At 41.5% G+C, this 21,238-nt stretch overlaps 1 protein-coding gene across 6 annotated transcripts in view; it reads right to left on the bottom strand.

Annotated features, from left to right (window-relative positions):
- LOC110533310 (P2X purinoceptor 1) overlaps positions 1-16,273 on the bottom strand; it is a 49,381-nt gene extending 33,108 nt beyond the window's left edge. For 4 of the 6 annotated variants that reach the window (XM_036989604.2, XM_036989608.2, XM_036989607.2 and 1 more), the window contains exon 1: positions 15,836-16,273. In XM_036989604.2, coding sequence (XP_036845499.2) covers positions 15,836-16,023 — 188 coding nt within the window. In that variant the 5' untranslated portion in view covers positions 16,024-16,273. The remainder of the gene's footprint in view (positions 1-15,835) is intronic. The other 2 variants (XM_090188863.1, XM_090188862.1) reach the window with 2 other exon arrangements.
- Positions 16,274-21,238: the final 4,965 nt, after the last annotated feature.

Raw genomic sequence — 21,238 nt, 5'->3', positions numbered from 1 at the left:
AACTGTGTAGGGACTCGTGGGGGCTACTAAAAATTAGAACATCAGCATTAGCAGACAACCCTCAGAGGCAAGGCAAACACATTCATCCTTAAAATGTTAATTTACTGAAAAACAAATCTTAACATTTGAATTGTTAATAAACACAATTTTTACTTCAATATTATTAAAGTTAACAGGCAAGTGTTTAAGTTAAACATACTAAATAAGAGTAGATGCTGTTGCGAACAACAGACAGGGAAGCACAACAGTCATTTTCTCTTTCTGAAGAACTTACTGGATGGAATCGTGTTTCAGATTGTTGATTTAGATTGCACTGGTTTCTTTGTATATTTCTTCAGAAAGAGGAAACAGACAACGGAATATCTTCAAAGTGTGACTAATCTGAATGTGAAAATTAAAATTAAGCCTGAGAATTACAAAGCAAAATAGCTAGTAACCAGTGGAGATAAACATAACCTAGATCCAGATGAACTGAACATGTCTCCTAAGTGCTAACTTAAAGAGGGGGGGACTTCACAATCATACACCGTGTAAAAACACACGGTCCCCATTCACACCCACATTGAGGCCTTTAATATTTAATATGGCCCCACTATAGATAATCCCTGAAATAAAGTGCATTTTCCTGGTCTACATAGTGGCTATTAGTAGCAGCTGTGGCACCTCCTGTACCATTTCTTCAGTCGATATTCAGACTGGCCTTTTAGTGGACTCCCTATAGCCATGAAGAGAACAAGTGGGGACGAAAGTGGTCAAATATGAGGACTAGTTTTTACCAAAAGAACTCGGTTAGATAAAAACGATAAACAATATAAGTAAAATATACCCTCTCTGAAACTTGAACGATGATCACATAAACATTCATCATCCATTCAGAGTTCTTTCATGTGTATGTTAAAACTTCTGAGACAATCAATACTGATTAATGCCAGTTTGAATTTGAATTTAAATGGCCACGAACCAATGGCCAAGTAACGTATCCCCTCCAGATTCAGATGTCATTCATTTATGTAGTACAGTGTAGAGCTCCAATACCAAAACAGTGTAGAGTTCCAATACCAGAACAGTGTAGAGCTCCAATACCAAAACAGTGTAGAGTTCCAATACCAAAACAGTGTAGAGTTCCAATACCAGAACAGTGTAGAGCTCCAATACCAAAACGGTGTAGAGTTCCAATACCAGAACAGTGTAGAGCTCCAATAGCAGAAGAGTGTAGAGCTCCAATACCAGAACAGTGTAGAGTTCCAATACCAGAACAGTGTAGAGTTCCAATACCAGAACAGTGTAGAGCACCAATACCAAAACAGTGTAGAGTTCCAATACCAGAACAGTGTAGAGTTCCAATACCAGAACAGTATAGAGTTCCAATACCAGAACAGTGTAGAGTTCCAATACCAGAACAGTATAGAGTTCCAATACCATAAGAGTATAGAGTTCCAATACAGTATAGAGTTCCAATACAGTATAGTTCCAATACAGTATAGAGTTCCAAGACCAGAACAGTATAGAGTTCCAATACCATAAGAGTATAGAGTTCCAATACAGTATAGAGTTCCAATACAGTATAGTTCCAATACAGTATAGAGTTCCAAGACAAGAACAGTATAGAGTTCCAATACAGTATAGAGTTCCAATACCAGAACTGTGTAGAGTTCCAAGACCAGAACAGTATAGAGTTCCAATACAGTATAGAGTTCCAATACCAGAACGGTGTAGAGTTCCAAGACCAGAACAGTGTAGAGTTCCAGTGTAGAGTTCCAATACAGTATAGAGTTCCAATACAGTGTAGAGTTCCAAGACAAGAACAGTGTAGAGTTCCAATGCCAGAACAGTATAGAGTTCCAATACAGTATAGAGTTCCAAAACAGTATAGAGTTCCAAGACCAGAACAGTATAGAGTTCCAATACAGTATAGAGTTCCAATGCCAGAACAGTATAGAGTTCCAATACAGTATAGAGTTCCAATACAGTGTAGAGTTCCAATACCAGAACAGTATAGAGTTCCAAGACCAGAACAGTAAAGAGTTCGAATAGAGTATAGAGTTCCAATACCAGAACAGTATAGAGTTCCAATACAGTATAGAGTTCCAATACAGTATAGAGTTCCAATATAGTATAGAGCTCCAATACCAGAACTGTGTAGAGTTCCAAGACCAGAACAGTATAGAGTTCCAATACAGTATAGAGTTCCAAGACCAGAACAGGGTAGAGTTCCAAGACTAGAACAGTATAGAGTTCCAAGAACAGAACAGTATAGAGTTCCAAGACCAGAACAGTGTAGAGTTCCAATACAGTGTAGAGTTCCAAGACCAGAACAGTATAGAGTTCCAATACCAGAACAGTATAGAGTTCCAATACAGTATAGAGTTCCAATACCAGAACAGTATAGAGTTCCAATACAGTGTAGAGTTCCAATACAGTATAGAGTTCCAATACAGTATAGAGTTCCAATGCCAGAACAGTATAGAGTTCCAATACCAGAACAGTATAGAGTTCCAATACCATAAGAGTATAGAGATCCAATACAGTGTAGAGTTCCAATACAGTATAGAGTTCCAATACAGTATAGAGTTCCAATACAGTATAGAGTTCCAATACAGTGTAGAGTTCCAATACAGTATAGAGTTCCAATACAGTGTAGTGTTCCAATGCAGTATAGAGTTCCAATACCAGAACAGTATAGAGTTCCAATATAGTGTAGAGTTCTAATACCATAATAGTATAGAGTTCCAATACCATAACAGTATAGCGTTCCAATACAGTGTAGAGTTCCAATACAGTGTAGAGTTCCAATACAGTATAGAGTTCCAATACAGTATAGAGTTCCAATACAGTATGGAGTTCCAATACAGTATAGAGTTACAATAGAGTATAGAGTTCCAATACAGTATATAGTTCCAATGCAGGAACAGTGTAGAGTTCCAATACTGTATAGAGTTCCAATATAGTATAGAGCTCCAATACCAGAACTGTGTAGAGTTCCAAGACCAGAACAGTATAGAGTTCCAAGACCAGAACAGTGTAGAGTTCCAAGACCAGAATAGTGAAGAGTTCCAATACAGTATAGAGTTCCAATACAGTATAGAGTTCCAAGACAAGAACAGTGTAGAGTTCCAAGACTAGAACAGTATAGAGTTCCAAGAACAGAACAGTATAGAGTTCCAAGACCAGAACAGTGTAGAGTTCCAATACAGTGTAGATACAGTGTAGAGTTCCAAGACCAGAACAGTATAGAGTTCCAATACCAGAACAGTATAGAGTTCCAATACAGTATAGAGTTCCAATACCAGAACAGTATAGAGTTCCAATACAGTATAGAGTTCCAATACAGTATAGAGTTCCAATGCCAGAACAGTATAGAGTTCCAATACCAGAACAGTATAGAGTTCCAATACCATAAGAGTATAGAGATCCAATACAGTGTAGAGTTCCAATACAGTATAGAGTTCCAATACAGTATAGAGTTCCAATACAGTGTAGAGTTCCAATACAGTATAGAGTTCCAATACAGTGTAGTGTTCCAATGCAGTATAGAGTTCCAATACCAGAACAGTATAGACTTCCAATATAGTGTAGAGTTCTAATACCATAATAGTATAGAGTTCCAATACCATAACAGTATAGCGTTCCAATACAGTGTAGAGTTCCAATACAGTGTAGAGTTCCAATACAGTATAGAGTTCCAATACAGTATAGAGTTCCAATACAGTATGGAGTTCCAATACAGTATAGAGTTACAATGGAGTATAGAGTTCCAATACAGTATATAGTTCCAATACAGGAACAGTGTAGAGTTCCAATACTGTATAGAGTTCCAATACAGTATAGAGTTCCAATACAGTGTAGAGTTCCGATACAGTATAGAGTTCCAATGCCAGAACAGTGTAGAGTTCCAACACCAGAACAGTATAGAGTTCCAATACCAGAACAGTATAGAGATCCAATGCTAGAACAGTATAGAGTTCCAATACAGTGTAGAGTTCCAATACCAGAACAGTATAGAGTTCCAACACAGTTTAGAATTCCAATACCAGAACAGTATGGAGTTCCAATACAGTGTAAAGTTCCAATACCAGAACAGTATAGAGTTCCAATACAGTGTTGAGTTCCAATGCCAGAACAGTAAAGAGTTCCAATACAGTGTAGAGTTCCAATACAGTGTAGAGTTCCAATACAGTGTAGACTTCCAATGCCAGAACAGTATATTGTTCCAATACAGTGTAGAGTTCCAATACAGTGTAGAGTTCCAATACAGTACAGAGTTCCAATACCAGAACAGTATAGAGTTCCAATACAGTATAGAGTTCCAATACCAGAAGAGTATAGAGTTCCAATACCAGAACAGTATAGAGAGCCAATATCAGACCAGTGTAGGGTTCCAATACAGTGTAGCGTTCCAATACAGTATAGAGTTCCAATACAGTATAGAGTTCCAATGCAGGAACATTGTAGAGTTCCAATACAGTGTAGAGTTCCAATACAGTATAGAGTTCCAATACAGTATAGAGTTACAATGGAGTATAGAGTTCCAATACAGTATATAGTTCCAATACAGGAACAGTGTAGAGTTCCAATACTGTATAGAGTTCCAATACAGTATAGAGTTCCAATACAGTGTAGAGTTCCGATACAGTATAGAGTTCCAATGCCAGAACAGTGTAGAGTTCCAATACAGTACAGAGTTCAAATACAGTATAGAGTTCCAATACAGTGTAGAGTTCCAACACCAGAACAGTATAGAGTTCCAATACCAGAACAGTATAGAGTTCCAATACAGTGTAGAGTTCCAATACCAGAACAGTATAGAGTTCCAACACAGTGTAGAGTTCCAATACCAGAACAGTATAGAGTTCCAATACAGTGTAAAGTTCCAATACCAGAACAGTATAGAGTTCCAATACAGTGTTGAGTTCCAATGCCAGAACAGTAAAGAGTTCCAATACAGTGTAGAGTTCCAATACAGTGTAGAGTTCCAATACAGTGTAGACTTCTAATGCCAGAACAGTATATTGTTCCAATACAGTATAGAGTTCCAATACAGTGTAGAGTTCCAATACAGTAAAGAGTTCCTATACCAGAACAGTATAGAGTTCCAATACAGTATAGAGTTCCAATACCAGAAGAGTATAGAGTTCCAATACCAGAACAGTATAGAGATCCAATATCAGACCAGTGTAGGGTTCCAATACAGTGTAGCGTTCCAATACAGTATAGAGTTCCAATACAGTATAGAGTTCCAATGCAGGAACATTGTAGAGTTCCAATACAGTGTAGAGCTCCGATACAGTATAGAGTTCCAATGCCAGAACAGTGTAGAGTTCCAATACAGTATAGAGTTCCAATACAGTATAGAGTTCCAATACAGAATTGAGTTCCAATACAGTATAGAGTTCCAATGCCAGAACAGTGTAGAGTTCCAATACAGTGTAGAGTTCCAATGCAGTGTAGAGTTCCAATACAGTGTAGAGTTCCAATACAGTGTAGAGTTCCAATACAGTGTAGAGTTCCAATGCCAGAACAGTATAGAGTTCCAATACAGTGTAGAGTTCCAATAAAGTGTATAGTTCCAATACAGTGTAGAGTTCCAATACAGTGTAGAGTTCCAATGCCAGAACAGTATAGAGTTCCAATACAGTATAGAGTTCCAATGCCAGAACAGTATAGAGTTCCAATACCAGAACAGTATAGAGTTCCAATACCATAACAGTATAGAGATCCAATACAGTATAGAGTTCCAATACAGTATATAGTTCCAATACAGTATAGAGTTCCAATACAGTGTAGAGTTCCAATGCAGTGTAGAGTTCCAATACAGTGTAGAGTTCCAATACAGTGTAGAGTTCCAATACAGTGTAGAGTTCCAATGCCAGAACAGTATAGAGTTCCAATACAGTGTATAGTTCCAATACAGTGTAGAGTTCCAATACAGTGTAGAGTTCCAATACAGTGTAGAGTTCCAATGCCAGAACAGTATAGAGTTCCAATACCATAACAGTATAGAGATCCAATACAGTATAGAGTTCCAATACAGTGTAGAGTTCCAATACAGTGTAGAGTTCCAATACAGTGTAGAGTTCCAATACAGTGTAGAGTTCCAATGCCAGAACAGTATATTGTTCCAATACAGTATAGAGTTCCAATACCAGAAGAGTATAGAGTTCCAATACCAGAACAGTATAGAGATCCAATATCAGACCAGTGTAGAGTTCCAATACAGTATAGAGTTCCAATACAGTATAGAGTTCCAATACAGAATTGAGTTCCAATACAGTATAGAGTTCCAATGCCAGAACAGTGTAGAGTTCCAATACAGTGTAGAGTTCCAATGCAGTGTAGAGTTCCAATACAGTGTAGAGTTCCAATACAGTGTAGAGTTCCAATACAGTGTAGAGTTCCAATGCCAGAACAGTATAGAGTTCCAATACAGTGTAGAGTTCCAATAAAGTGTATAGTTCCAATACAGTGTAGAGTTCCAATACAGTGTAGAGTTCCAATGCCAGAACAGTATAGAGTTCCAATACAGTATAGAGTTCCAATGCCAGAACAGTATAGAGTTCCAATACCAGAACAGTATAGAGTTCCAATACCATAACAGTATAGAGATCCAATACAGTATAGAGTTCCAATACAGTATATAGTTCCAATACAGTATAGAGTTCCAATACAGTGTAGAGTTCCAATGCAGTGTAGAGTTCCAATACAGTGTAGAGTTCCAATACAGTGTAGAGTTCCAATACAGTGTAGAGTTCCAATGCCAGAACAGTATAGAGTTCCAATACAGTGTATAGTTCCAATACAGTGTAGAGTTCCAATACAGTGTAGAGTTCCAATACAGTGTAGAGTTCCAATGCCAGAACAGTATAGAGTTCCAATACCATAACAGTATAGAGATCCAATACAGTATAGAGTTCCAATACAGTGTAGAGTTCCAATACAGTGTAGAGTTCCAATACAGTGTAGAGTTCCAATACAGTGTAGAGTTCCAATGCCAGAACAGTATATTGTTCCAATACAGTATAGAGTTCCAATACCAGAAGAGTATAGAGTTCCAATACCAGAACAGTATAGAGATCCAATATCAGACCAGTGTAGAGTTCCAATACAGTATAGAGTTCCAATACAGTATAGAGTTCCAATACAGAATTGAGTTCCAATACAGTATAGAGTTCCAATGCCAGAACAGTGTAGAGTTCCAATACAGTGTAGAGTTCCAATGCAGTGTAGAGTTCCAATACAGTGTAGAGTTCCAATACAGTGTAGAGTTCCAATACAGTGTAGAGTTCCAATGCCAGAACAGTATAGAGTTCCAATACAGTGTAGAGTTCCAATAAAGTGTATAGTTCCAATACAGTGTAGAGTTCCAATACAGTGTAGAGTTCCAATGCCAGAACAGTATAGAGTTCCAATACAGTATAGAGTTCCAATGCCAGAACAGTATAGAGTTCCAATACCAGAACAGTATAGAGTTCCAATACCATAACAGTATAGAGATCCAATACAGTATAGAGTTCCAATACAGTATATAGTTCCAATACAGTATAGAGTTCCAATACAGTGTAGAGTTCCAATGCAGTGTAGAGTTCCAATACAGTGTAGAGTTCCAATACAGTGTAGAGTTCCAATACAGTGTAGAGTTCCAATGCCAGAACAGTATAGAGTTCCAATACAGTGTATAGTTCCAATACAGTGTAGAGTTCCAATACAGTGTAGAGTTCCAATACAGTGTAGAGTTCCAATGCCAGAACAGTATAGAGTTCCAAAACCATAACAGTATAGAGATCCAATACAGTATAGAGTTCCAATACAGTGTAGAGTTCCAATACAGTGTAGAGTTCCAATACAGTGTAGAGTTCCAATACAGTGTAGAGTTCCAATGCCAGAACAGTATATTGTTCCAATACAGTATAGAGTTCCAATACCAGAAGAGTATAGAGTTCCAATACCAGAACAGTATAGAGATCCAATATCAGACCAGTGTAGAGTTCCAATACAGTGTAGAGTTCCAATACAGTATAGAGTTCCAATACAGCATAGAGTTCCAATACAGTATAGAGTTCCAATGCAGGAACATTGTAGAGTTCCAATACAGTGTAGAGCTCCGATACAGTATAGAGTTCCAATGCCAGAACAGTGTAGAGTTCCAAGACCAGAACAGTATAGAGTTCCAGAACAGTATAGAGTTCCAATACAGTGTAGAGTTTCAATACAGTATAGAGTTCCAATGCCAGAACAGTATAGAGTTCCAATACAGTATAGAGTTCCAATGCCAGAACAGTATAGAGTTCCAATACATTGTAGAGTTCCAATACCAGAACAGTGGAGGACTGGAGTTGGGCTGTTGGGGGTACTGGAGGACTGGAGTTGGGCTGTTGGGGGTACTGGAGGACTGGAGTTGGGCTGTTGGGGGTACTGGAGGACTGGAGTTGGCCTGTTGTGGGTACTGGAGGACTGGAGTTGGGCTGTTGGGGGTACTGAAGGACTGGAGATGGGCTGTTGGGGGTACTGGAGGACTGGAGTTGGGCTGTTGGGGGTACTGGAGGACTGGAGTTGGCCTGTTGGGGGTACTGGAGGACTGGAGTTGGGCTGTTGGGGTTACTGGAGGACTGGAGTTGGGCTGTTAGGGGTACTGGAGGACTGGAGTTGGGCCGTTGGGGGTACTGGAGGACTAGAGTTGGGCTGTTAGGGGTACTGAAGGACTGGAGTTGGGCTGTTGGGGGTACTGGAGAACTGGAGTTGGGCTGTTAGGGGTACTGGAGGACTGGAGTTGGGCTGTTAGTGGTCGGGTTAAATAAAGTTCACATCAAATTTAAAGTCAAAATGTAAAAGTTAAATCACTAAGGCTGGTCTGAATGTCTCTTCACACAGTAAATATTGTTTCAGTATTATAATGTATTTACATTGCCTCTTTTGTCATGGGCATAGTGGGAACTTTCTATTTGTCATATTTACAAACAGTCTCATCATCACAGAGCCATGTCAGTCCTCCTCCTCTACTATCAATTAACCACGTGCAAAATGTCATTGACCTATTATGTTCTAGCCAATGAGCTACAGTAGAAGAATGTAATTTCACCACACTTTTGAGGAGACCTATGGGCATACACCTCTGGAATGATCACGTTGCTCTCTTCTCACCAATGGGTGTAAATCTTGTGATGGACAGAATTTAAATGATTGCTTACCCTCGTCTCTTAATTGCTGTCTATGTAGCAAAAGTTACATCGGCTACCCTCCACTAACTGAAGGTCTGTCATCTGAACCTCTTTGTCCCAGCCCGGTGGGCTTCTGATGCCAGCTGCCCATCAAAGAGCTTCTGCTATCCCGGCATCTGGCTCCAGGGGTCATCTGTCGGAGACCAGGCTATCCCTCCAATACTGTTTTAATAAACCTTCATAATTGCATTCTGTCTATGTTCTTCATTCAATTAAGGCTCGATTGAAATGTATTCACTCATTCTGACCCTAACAGTCCAACATGCATCAAAACAGCTAGACCCTAACAGAACTGTCTATTATACATGAAGACAGCTAGACCCACAGGGACTGTACGTACATATCCCAACCAGAAGCCATGGATTACAGGCAACATCCGCATCGAGCTAAGGGCTAGAGCTGCCGCTTTTTAATCTGGACGCTTATCAGAAATCCCACGATGCCCTCAGACGAACCATCAAACAAGCAAAGCGTCAAAACAGGAGTAAGACTGATTCCTACTACACCGGCTCTGACGCTCGTCGGATGTGGCAGGGCTTGAAAATTATTACGGAGGGAAACCCAGTGCTGCTTAATGATGGTGTTGGAGTTGTGTTTGACCACGCAGTCATGGGTGAACAGGGAAGGGGAAGAGGGGACTAAGTACACATCCCTGAGTGACGCGAGCCTACCAGACGAGCTAAATGCCTTTTATGCTCACTTCAAGGTAAGCAACACTGAAGCAATCACGAGAGCACCATCTGTTCTGGATTATTGTGTGATAACGCTCTCGGTAGCCGATGTGAACAAAACCTTTAAACAGGTCAACATTCACAAAGCCGCTGGGCCAGATGGATTACCAGGACGTGTACTCAAAGCATGTGCGGACCAACTGGCAAGTACCTTCACTGACATTGTCAACCTCTCCCTGACCGAGTCTGTAATACCGACATGTTTCAAGCAGACCACCATAGTCCCTGTGCCCAAGGAAGCGAAGGTAACCTGCCTAAATGATATGATTACCGCCCCATGGCACTCATGTCGGTTGCCATGAAGTGCTCTGAAAGGCTGGTCATGACTCACATCAACAGCATCCTCCCGGACACCCTAGACCCACTCCAATTTGCATACCGCCCCAACAGATCCACAGATGACACAATATCAATCGCACTCCACACTGCCCTTTCGCACCTGGACAAAAGGAACACCTATGTGAGAATGCTGTTCATTGACTACAGCTCAGCGTTCAACACCATAGTGCCCACAAAGATCATCACTAAGCTAAGGACCTGGAACACCTCCCTCTGCAACTGGATCCTGGACCCCCTGACTGGCTGACCCCAGCTGGTAAGAGTAGGCAGCAATACGTCTGCCATGCTGATCCTTAACACTGGGGCCCCTCAGGGATGTGTACTTAGTCCCCTCCTCACCCATGACTGCGTGGTCAAACACAACTCCAACACCATCATTAAGTTTGCTGACAACACAACAGTGGTAGGCCTGATCACCGACAACGATGAGACAGCCTATAGGGAGGAGGTCAGAGAACAGGCAGTGTGGTGTCAGGACAACAACCTCTTCCTCAATGTGAGCAAGAAAAGGAGCTGATCGTGGACTACAGGAAAGGCGGGCTGAAAAGGCCCCCATTAACATCGACGGGGCTGTCGATGTTAATGGGGGCCTTTTCAGCCCGCCTTTCCTGTAGTCCACGGGTCGAGAGTTTCAAGTGGTCCAAACACACCAAGACAGTTGTACACTGCTGCTACTCTCTGTCTGTTTGTTACATATGCATAGTCACTTTGCCCCCACCTACATGTACAGTCATGGCAAAAAGTATTGAGAATGACACAAATATACATTTTCACAAAGTCTGCTGCCTCAGTTTGTATGATGGCAATTTGCATAAATTCCAGAATGTTATGAAGAGTGAACAGATGATTTGCAATAAATTGCAAAGTCCCACTTTGCCATGCAAATGTACTGAATCCCCCAAAAATATTTTCACTGCATTTCAGCCCTGCCACAAAAGGACCAGCTGTCATCATGTCAGTGATTCTCTCGTTAACACAGGTGTGAGTGTTGACGAGGACAAGGCTGGAGATCACTCTGTTATGCTGATTGAGTTCAAAAAACAGACTGGAAGCTTCAAAAGGAGGGTGGTGCTTGGAATCATTGTTCTTCCTCTGTAAACCATAGTTACCTGCAAGGAAACACGTGCCGTCATCATTGCTTTGCACAAAAAGGGCTTCACAGGCAAGGATATTGCTGCCAGTAAGATTACACCTAAATCAACCATGTATCGGATCATCAAGAACTTCAAGGAGAGCGGTTCAATTTTTGTGAAGAAGGCTTCAGGGCACCCAAGAAAGTCCAGGAAGCGCCAGGACCGTCTCCTAAAGTTGATTCAGCTGAGGGATCGGGGCACCACCAGCACAGAGCTTGCTCAGGAATGGCAGCAGGCAGGTGTGAGGAAAATACTTTTGGAGGATGGCCTGGTGTCAAGAAGGGCAGCATCCCGGAGTCTCCTCTTCACTGTTGACGTTGAGACTGGTGTTTTGCAGGTACTTTTTAATGAAGCTGCCAGTTGAGGACTTGTGAGGCGTCTGTTTCTCAAACTAGACACTCTAATGTACTTGTCCTCTTGCTCAGTTGTGCACCGGGGCCTCCCACTCCTCTTCCTATTCTGGTTAGTGCAAGTTTGCTCTGTTCTGTGAAGGGAGCAGTACACAGCATTGTACGAGATCTTCAGTTTCTTGGCAATTTCTCGCATGGAATAGCCTTCATTTCTCAGAACAAGAATAGACTGAATAGACTCAGAACAAGAAGAGAACAAGAATAGACGGACGAGTTTCAGAAGAAAGTGATTTGTTTCTGGTCATTTTGAGCCTGTATTCGAACCCACAAATGCTGATGCTCCAGATACTCAACTAGTCTAAAGAAGGCCAGTTTTATTGCTTCTTTAATCAGCACAACAGTTTTCAGCTGTGCTAACATAATTGCAAAATAGTTTTCTAATGATCAATTTGCCTTTTAAAGTTACAAACTTGGATTAGCTAACACAACGCGCCATTGGAACACAGGAGTGATGGTTGCTGATAATGGGTCTCTGTACGCCTATGTAGATATTCCATTTTAAAAAATCTGCCATTTCCAGCTACAATAGTCATTTACAACATTAACAATGTCTACACTGTATTTCTGATCGATTTGATGGGCGGGCGGGCGGACGGACGGACAGACGGACGGACAGCTGAGAGAGAGCGACAAAGTCCAACAGACCAAGCGACAGATCTTTCTGATGTGTGATTGTCTTTTGTGGCTCTTCCTGAGCGCACTGTGTTTTTCCAGATAAGAGCTCCTATGAGTCTTCCTACTTCGATTAAGGCCCATAGCTGTCTGATCCATGGCTGAAAGACCAGTGATTTTTTTTGATCTCTGAGCTGTTAAAGTCTTGCAGGGCCCTGATGAAGAGAGTCCTAGACAGGCTCCTTAGTCACGTCTCACTCCATGTTCATCACGGCCTGAGCTCACGTGGCCTGAAAGCTGTGGCACGGGGGAGAGAGGTAGGGATGGAGGGAGGAAATGAGAGAGGTAGGGATGGAGGGAGGAAGGAGAGAGGTAGGGATGGAGGGAGGAAAGGAGAGAGGTAGGGATGGAGGGAGGAAAGGAGAGAGGTAGGGATGGAGGGAGGAAAGGAGAGAGGTGGGGATGGAGGGAGGAAAGGAGAGAGGTAGGGATGGAAGGAGGAAAGGAGAGAGGCGGGGGTGGAGGGAGGAAAGGAGAGAGGTAGGGGTGGAGGGAGGAAAGGAGAGAGGTAGGGATGGAGGGAGGATGGGAGAGAGGATGGAGGGTAGGGAGGTGGGAAACGGTTTCACGCTGACAGAATAACTGTTGTGCTCAGGGGTCACTCACTAATATCAACAGAGACTGGAGATAACCACCTAACTTTCAGGGACAAACCCATTAAACCTTTACTTTATAGTCAAAGAAAACTTTTCCTGCATTTTTTTGGTGGTGATAACGTTCAACCTTGAATGTGGTTTGGAATTTCGCCCCTGATAAAAGAGTGTTTAGGACCAATGATAAAGATGAACCCTGATTAGCATCATTTTTTTATATTACCTTTATTTAACTAGGCAAGGAGTTAAATAAGAACAAATTCTTATTTTCAATGGCGTGGGTTAACTGCCTGTTCAGAGGAGACAGATTTGTACCTTGTCAGCTCGGGGGTTTGAACTTGCAACCTTCCGGTTAATAGTCCGACGCTCTAACCACTAGGCTACCCTACCGCCCCTGACAACAACGTCCTGTCACCGTACAAAAAGGTAAAGCTTATTGTTCTAGAAGCTGTCCTGTGAACTCTCTCTGAGAAACCTGTCCTGAAAATGTCCCAAGAAATGTACATCTCTGAGGTCACTTTGAGGTGACACAGTAGGAAGAGAAAACACCTGAGGGGCTATAATTCAGGTATGACTTCATCTGCAGAGCTGAGTGCTGTACGTTTCTCTGATGTGTTTTCAACAGAGAATCGACTTTTGACATGTCATTGTCACTTGACTTTCTGCGAATCACGCAGCTTAGCTGTGTGTGTACCCAAGTTTGATCGTTATCTGTGTGAGCCAAACGCCTATCTTACATCCTGTAGGTCCTAAAGTCTGGCTACCTGAAGATAGAATACACACGCAGGCATGCACACACAGAAAGTGCTAACAAGTCATTTGTTTTGTTGAAACATAACACAGTCTGTCTCCATTAAGATAGAACAAAAGTACAACATTAAATATACATTGTACAAAATGAAAAAGCACTGTTCTTTTCAAAGAATGAATTTGTCCTCCATAAATCATCACACTATTTGCAAACCTACATGTGGTAGCATGTTTGCAAGCTAAGAGGTTTGGTCCAATGTGACTATCTATCTGAGCAAGTTGCCCAAAATGCAGTTATGTTGTCTCGACACGAATCTCTATGAGCTGGAAAGGGCATTACCACAGATACAACCATGAGACAGATATTTCCCCAAATATGGTAGTGAGAGGAATCCCAGTGGCAGTCAGTGGGAGATGGATTTTGGCCAACATACTCATCGATGAAACATTTCATCTCAATATAGTTTTGTAGACCCTTTGCCAAAAGATGCAAAAAAATTGCATTGTTTAGAAGGAGTGCAAAGGCGAATTCAGTTACTGCACACGCACACTTCCCGGAGTAGGCGTTCTCTAACCAAAACATGCAAATATTTGCTATAATGCACCAATAGGATCCTGGCTCTGCCCACCTCCTTGCTTGTCCTGCCCACTATGACTAATTTGTTATTACCCAAGACTGATGTCTCTGGTTGTAGCTCATCTCTAGCTCCTATGCTTACAGTAAACTGTATAACATGCCGGCTGTTGTTCCATCATCCTCACTATTTCTCCTGATAAATATACTGAACAACAAAAAATATAAACGCTACATGCAACAATTTCAAAGATTTTACTGAGTTACAGTTCAATACAAGGAAACAGTCAAATGAAATAAATAAATTAGGCCCTAATCTATGGATTTTATATGACTGGGGAGGGGTGCAGCTCCACCCACTGGGGAGCCAGGTCCAGCCAATCAGAATGAGTTTTTTCCCCAAAAAAGGGCTTATTGCAGGTGAAGAAGCCGGATGTGGCGGTCTTGGGTCGGCGTGGTTACACATGGTCTGTGGTTGTGAGGCCGGTTGGACGTACTGCCAAATTCTCTAAAACGATGTTGGAGGCAGTTTATGGCAGCTCTGGTGGACATTCCTGCAGTCAGCATGCCAATTCAACGCTCCCTCAAAACTTGAGAAAATTGTGGCATTGTGTTTTGTGACAAAACTGCACATTTTAAAGTGGCTGTTTTTTTGTCCCCAGCACAAGTTGCGCAATGTGTAACGATTATGCTGTTTAATCAGCTTCTCGATATGCCACACCTGTCAGGTGGATGGATTATCTTGGCAAAGGAGAAACCCTCACTAACAGGAATGTAAACAAATTTATGCAAACATTTTTGAATGAAACATGATACACTTTACATGTTGCGTTTATATATTTTTTCAGTGAACTTCAGCTGCCACAACAGACACTCATACGATAGTTCCTGTTAATATCCATTCATCCTGTACACAAAAAATATATAGTTTCTGTTAACATCCATTCATCCTGTACACAAAAAATATATAGTTTCTGTTAACATCCATTCATCCTGTACGCAAAAAAAATATATAGTTTCTGTTTGCATTTAGAGTAAGTCATTAGACTCATCACACTTAATTATCAAACCTGAACTAGATCAAATGTCATTCATCCACAAGAGAGTTCCATACTATACATACATCCATAGCAAAAATAATTGTTGCCAAATTATAAAGTCATCACCCTTAAATATCACACCTTGATTTGGTTAGAGGTCTCTTGATGAATTAACAGTAGTGTTGTACTTCGTGAAGATCGCCATTACCCCAAGTCATGTAACAAGCCATGAAAATAAGAAAAGCTGGGGTCATGGATTGTGCAGTTGAGGAATTTCTTAGCCGTAGACATGCTGGAACATGATGTCAACAGCTCTAACACTAACTCTACATGCAGTCCACTCTGAGTTTGTAGAATCCTTTAAAAGGGGAGGGGACTTACCCGATGATGTAAGCCAGGACCCCCAGCTGGATCAATCGGCACACGACCGCCACCCTCCTGTTCCGTACCAGCACCTGACGGGGGGTCTCGTACTCGAAGAAGAAGTCAGAGAGGGTGTTTGTGATGAAACTCTTCATCTTGCTGCTCCGCTGGAGAGAAGAAGGTCTCTCAACCCCACTGGTATACATCAACTCTCTCTCTACCTCCCTTCTTCAGCCTCCCTTAATTATTCTTAAGCCTCCCTTAACCAACAGCTGACACGTTTCAGTAGCAGTGTTGGACTTCTCCCTCTCTCGCTCTCTTCGTCTCTCTCTCTCTCTCTCTCTCTCTCTCTCTCTCTCTCCCCACAGGCGGTCCTCCTCCCCGTCACCCTTCCCTCTCTCACACTTCCTCATTCACTAACCTAGCAAACCTCTCTCTCTCTCTCTCTCTTTCTCCCTCTCTCTCTCTCTCTCCCTCTCCCTCACTCCAAAACAAACAAATACTATCTTGCCGTAAACCAAGATGTTACTAAGGTGTCCCCAGTCCATTAAAGCAAATAATGACTCCACTGAGCCACTGATCAGATCATTCAACATCTGTCACAGACATCCTTCTCACCCCCCCCCCCCCCCCCCCCCCCTGACACTGTCTTCCTGGTGTTCAGACATAGCAGGGACACGCTTGACCTAAACTTAGGCTACAACAACAGCTCCCCAAATGTATATTGGATGGTTTTTTGTTATTTTTGGTAGGGGGTAGCCAACACAAAGTATGAGCAAGAGACATAAATGAATACCTTAATAAAATATTTAAACAATAATACAATTTACATGAATAATAGGTTGATGAAAGGAAATGGTCTGTTCTGAATGTAATTAAACTGCATCTGTTTGATCAACACAGAACCGTGGAAACGAACGCAATTCATTTACTGGTGCTGTTGTGTTGCTTAGGAATGAGTGCAACACAACAACACCGCACAAAAATGTTGCCATGTTGATTTAAAATAGAATCTATAAACTCATATCTCTAGTCCAGCAATGGAAAGTACAATTGAAATGCGTTATTTATCCCAACTTTTCGAATAGCAAATGAGCTAGCATTTAAAACTTCAAAAATGACCACACAATTAGCCCTATTTATACCTGGTTGTTACAGCTGTATAGCCTACGTAAACAGTAGCATACTGAGCTACTGCTCTATGCTCTGACAAAGGTTACTTCTAGTCCAGGGCTGGGTCAAGCGCATATTAAATACTTCAGTTGTACTGATTGACTTGCTGCAGTTTGCCGTGTTCAAGCTAAATCAAGCGTGCCTCAAATACTTGGCCCTTAGGTCTATTTCAAGTAGGTCTGTTTACTTTTCAGAGAATTTATTCACTCCAGTGTGTGTGCGTATTTGCGTGACAGAACTTGACACAGTTCAATAGGGATTTGTCGTTGTTCCAATAACAATACTGTAGATACTGATGCTCTGAGTCTTATCCTGGACAACCATGTCTGTGTATTGACTACTGAACTGTAAGCTCCTGGAGAAAGTAGTTCAATATATCAATGTGTTATAGTTTATTATAAACTGGGTGGTTCGAGCCCTCAATATTGATTGGCTGACAGCCGTGGTATATCAGACCGTATATCACGGGTATGACAAAACATATATTTTTACTTCTCTAATTACGTTGGTAACCAGTTTATAATAGCAATAAGGCACCTCTGGGATTTGTGGTATATGGCCAATATACCAAGGCTAAGGGATGTGTCCAGGTACTCGTGCTTAAGAACAGCCCTTAGCCGTGGTATATTGGTCATATACCCTTGTGCCTTATTGCTTCAATATATCACAGGATATGACTGTGATAGACTAGTTGAAGTAGGCTAAGCTGGAATCATTCAAATAACATTTGCAAACCATGTACAGTCAGGCAGGCATATAATTATAATTGTAAGGCTCCCGAGTGGTGCAGGTGTCTTTGGCACTGCATTGCAGTACTAGAGGCATCACTACAGACCCTGGTTCGATCCCAGGATGTATCACAACCGGCCGTGATCGGGAGTCCCTTAGGAAGACCCAGCATCTTCCGGGTGAGAGGAGGGTTTGGCTGGGGTAGGTGGTCATTGTAAATAAGAATTTCTTCTTGCCTGACTTGGCCTTGTTAAATAAAGATTCATTGAAATATAGCCTACTAGATATACACCATAAAAAGCATGTAGACATTATCTCCCATTTCTTTTACACTAGCATTTGGTTTTCAACAGCTTAGATTTGTATTAAACTTGCTGTCTGTTTCTCCAACATTTGCAACATTGTTTCAATACTGAAATTCAATCTCCAGCTGTCCCATAGCAATGAAAGTGTCAGGAGTCGGGACAAGACAGACAGGCAGGCAACTTTTCTCAACCTGTGGTAATCATAAATCGGCATCATTTTTATGCAAACAGTGGGGCCAAAAAAGTATTTAGTCAGCCACCAACTGTGCAAGTTCTCCCACTTAAAAAGATGAGAAAGGCCTGTAATTTTCATCATAGGAACACTTCAACTATGACAGACAAAATGAGAGAAAAAAATCCAGAAAATCGCATTGTAGGATTTTTTATTAATTTATTTGCAAATTAGTATTTGGTCACCTACAAACAAACCAGATTTCTGGCTCTCACAAACCTGTGAGATTTTCTGGATTCTTTAAGAGGCTCCTCTGTCCTCCACTCGTTACCTGTATTAATGGCACCTGTTTGAACTTGTTATCAGTATAAAAGACACCTGTCCACAACTGTCATCTTTTTAAGTGGGAGAACTTGCACAATTGGTGGCTGACTAAATACTTTTTTTGCCCCACTGTACATACAAAGAAATGTCAATAGAAAACCACTAAATGCAGCTAGTCTGCTGTCATTCCAGCTTCAGTTTAAAGTGATTGTGTTAGCTGTGTAGTTGGCTAGCTGTGTAGTTGGCTATCTCTTCTGAACAGTGGCCTGGCGAGAGACCAAATGTTCTATGCCAGGCGAAATTTCACATCATTAGCTCATTGTTTTTGGATGCATCTCCCCCCAAAAAATCACTAGAAAACAGCTTAATTAAACAAACACAAATGCAGCTACTTTGCTGTTATTCTGGCTGCACTGTTTGACGTGAAGATGTTAGCTGAAGTTGGCTAGCTAGCAAGTACAGGATAAGAACGTTGACAGCCGTCATGGCAACGGAACATTTAGAACGAACATCCATAGATTTAGAACAAAAATACTTAGACTGGGTCGCGTCTCAGGCAACCGTACCGATAGAATGAACGACTAGCCGGCTTGGATAGCAGCAACCCTCGTTTTCAGGACGATATCTCGTGGAAGGATGTGTTGGCTGGCCCTTTGCGTTGGGTGATGTAAGTTTCCTTTAACAATCAGTCTTCCAGATAGATGAAACAGACAAAGGAACATTGGTATAAAACTCTTTAGTAATAAAAAGCAATTGCAGACAGAGATTCACATACAGAGTACCTCAGCAGTCTATAGTAAAGATCTGTGTGACGAAACAAGAGACAACACTCTTTTAAAATCCACCTTTCTAGAAACAAGTCTCTCACTACTGCCGCTTGCTATAGACCCCCCTCAGCCCCCAGCTGTGCCCCGGACACCATATGTGAATTGATTGCCCCCCATCTATCTTCAGAGCTCGTGCTGCTAGGTGACCTAAACTGGGACATGCTTAACACTCCGGCCATTCTACGATCTAAGCTTTATGCCCTTAATCTCACACAAATTATCAATGAACCTACCAGGTACAACCCCAAATCCGTAAACACGGGCACCCTCGTAGATATCATCCTAACCAACTTGCCCTCCAAATACACATCTGCTGTCTTCAACCAAGATCTCAGCGATCACTGCCTCATTGCCTGCATCCGTAATGGGTCTACGGCAACCCCTCATCACTGTCAAACGCTCCCTAAAACACTTCAGCGAGCAGGCCTTTCTAATCGACCTGGCTCAGGTATCCTGGAAGGATATTGACCTCATTCCGTCAATAGAGGATGCCTGATTATTCTTTAAAAATGCTTTCCTCACCATCTTAAATAAGCATGCCCCATACAGAAAAATTAGAACCAGGAACAGATATAGCCCGTGGTTCACTCCAGACCTGACTGCCCTTGACCAGCACAAAAACATCCTGTGGTGTACTACATTAGCATCGAATAGCCCCCGTGATATGCAACTTTTCAGGGAAGTTAGGAACCAATATACACAAACAATTAGGAAAGCCAAGGCTAGCTTTTTCAAACAGAAATGTGCTTCCTGTAGCACAAACTCAAAAAAAGTTATGGGACACTGTAAAGTCCATGGAGAATAAGAACAGCTCCTCCCAGCTGCCCACTGCACTGAGGCTAGGAAACACTGTCACCACTTATAAATTCACGATAATTGAGAATTTCAATAAGCATTTTTCTACGACTGGCCATGCTCTCCACCTGGCTACCCTTACCCCGGTCAAGTTGGATAAACAATCCAAACAGCCGACCGCTCGGAGGTGTCCGCATGGTCCTAAAGCACATCATTGCCTCGTTTTGTATCCATTGATAAAACTGGGCGAACAAAAGTGCAATTTCATATTGTCCCTGTCCCCAGTGAAAGTTGCACCCACCATGCTCAAAGGGATATTCAATGTCTGCTTTTTTTTTTACCCATCTACCAATAGGTGACCTTCTTTGCATTGGAGGCTTTGGAAAACCTCCCTGGTCTTTGTGAATCTGTGTTTGAAATTCAGTGGCTCAACTGAGGTACTTTACAGATAATTGTATACGTGGGGTACAGAGATGAGGTAGTAATTTAAAAAAACAAACATGTTAAACACTATTATTTTCACACAGAGTCAAATGCAACTTAATATGTGACTTGTTAAGCACATTTCTACTCCTGAACTTATTTAGGCTTACCGTAACATAGGGGCTGAATACTTATTGAGTCAAGATATTTCAGCTTTTCATTTCTCAAAGTATAATTCCACTTCGACATTATGGGGTATTGTGTGCCAGCCAGTGACACAAAATCTAAATGTAATCCATTTTAAATTCAGGCTGTAACAACAACAACAACAACAACACAACAACAGGTAAAGACTTGTCAATACTTTCTGAAGGCGCTGTAAGGACAGATAACTGTGAAACTTTGAAACTGTTGAAGAAAAAAAAGGTCTTTACATATGAAACAAATAAATACCGTTGGATGAATTTATTCAGTTATGATATACAACTTGTGCTAACAAACTCATTAAGAGTTTCCCGTTTCACAAGAAAATACTGCAGATTTAACAGACCAGTGTAAATGTATGGGTTCACAATAAGAGGTCACAATGGATAAATAGCCACACCATTACACAGTAACTACTTTTCCCCTTTGCCCCTTTCCTTTTCCAAAGCCTGTGAACTCAAGCTTCATT

Source organism: Oncorhynchus mykiss, chromosome 10 (genome assembly GCF_057628025.1).
Source record: "Oncorhynchus mykiss isolate SJ-2025 chromosome 10, ASM5762802v1, whole genome shotgun sequence".
NCBI lineage: Eukaryota > Metazoa > Chordata > Actinopteri > Salmoniformes > Salmonidae > Oncorhynchus > Oncorhynchus mykiss.
Note: the sequence above shows the minus strand (reverse complement) of the source record. Positions and strands in the feature narration are given on the sequence as shown.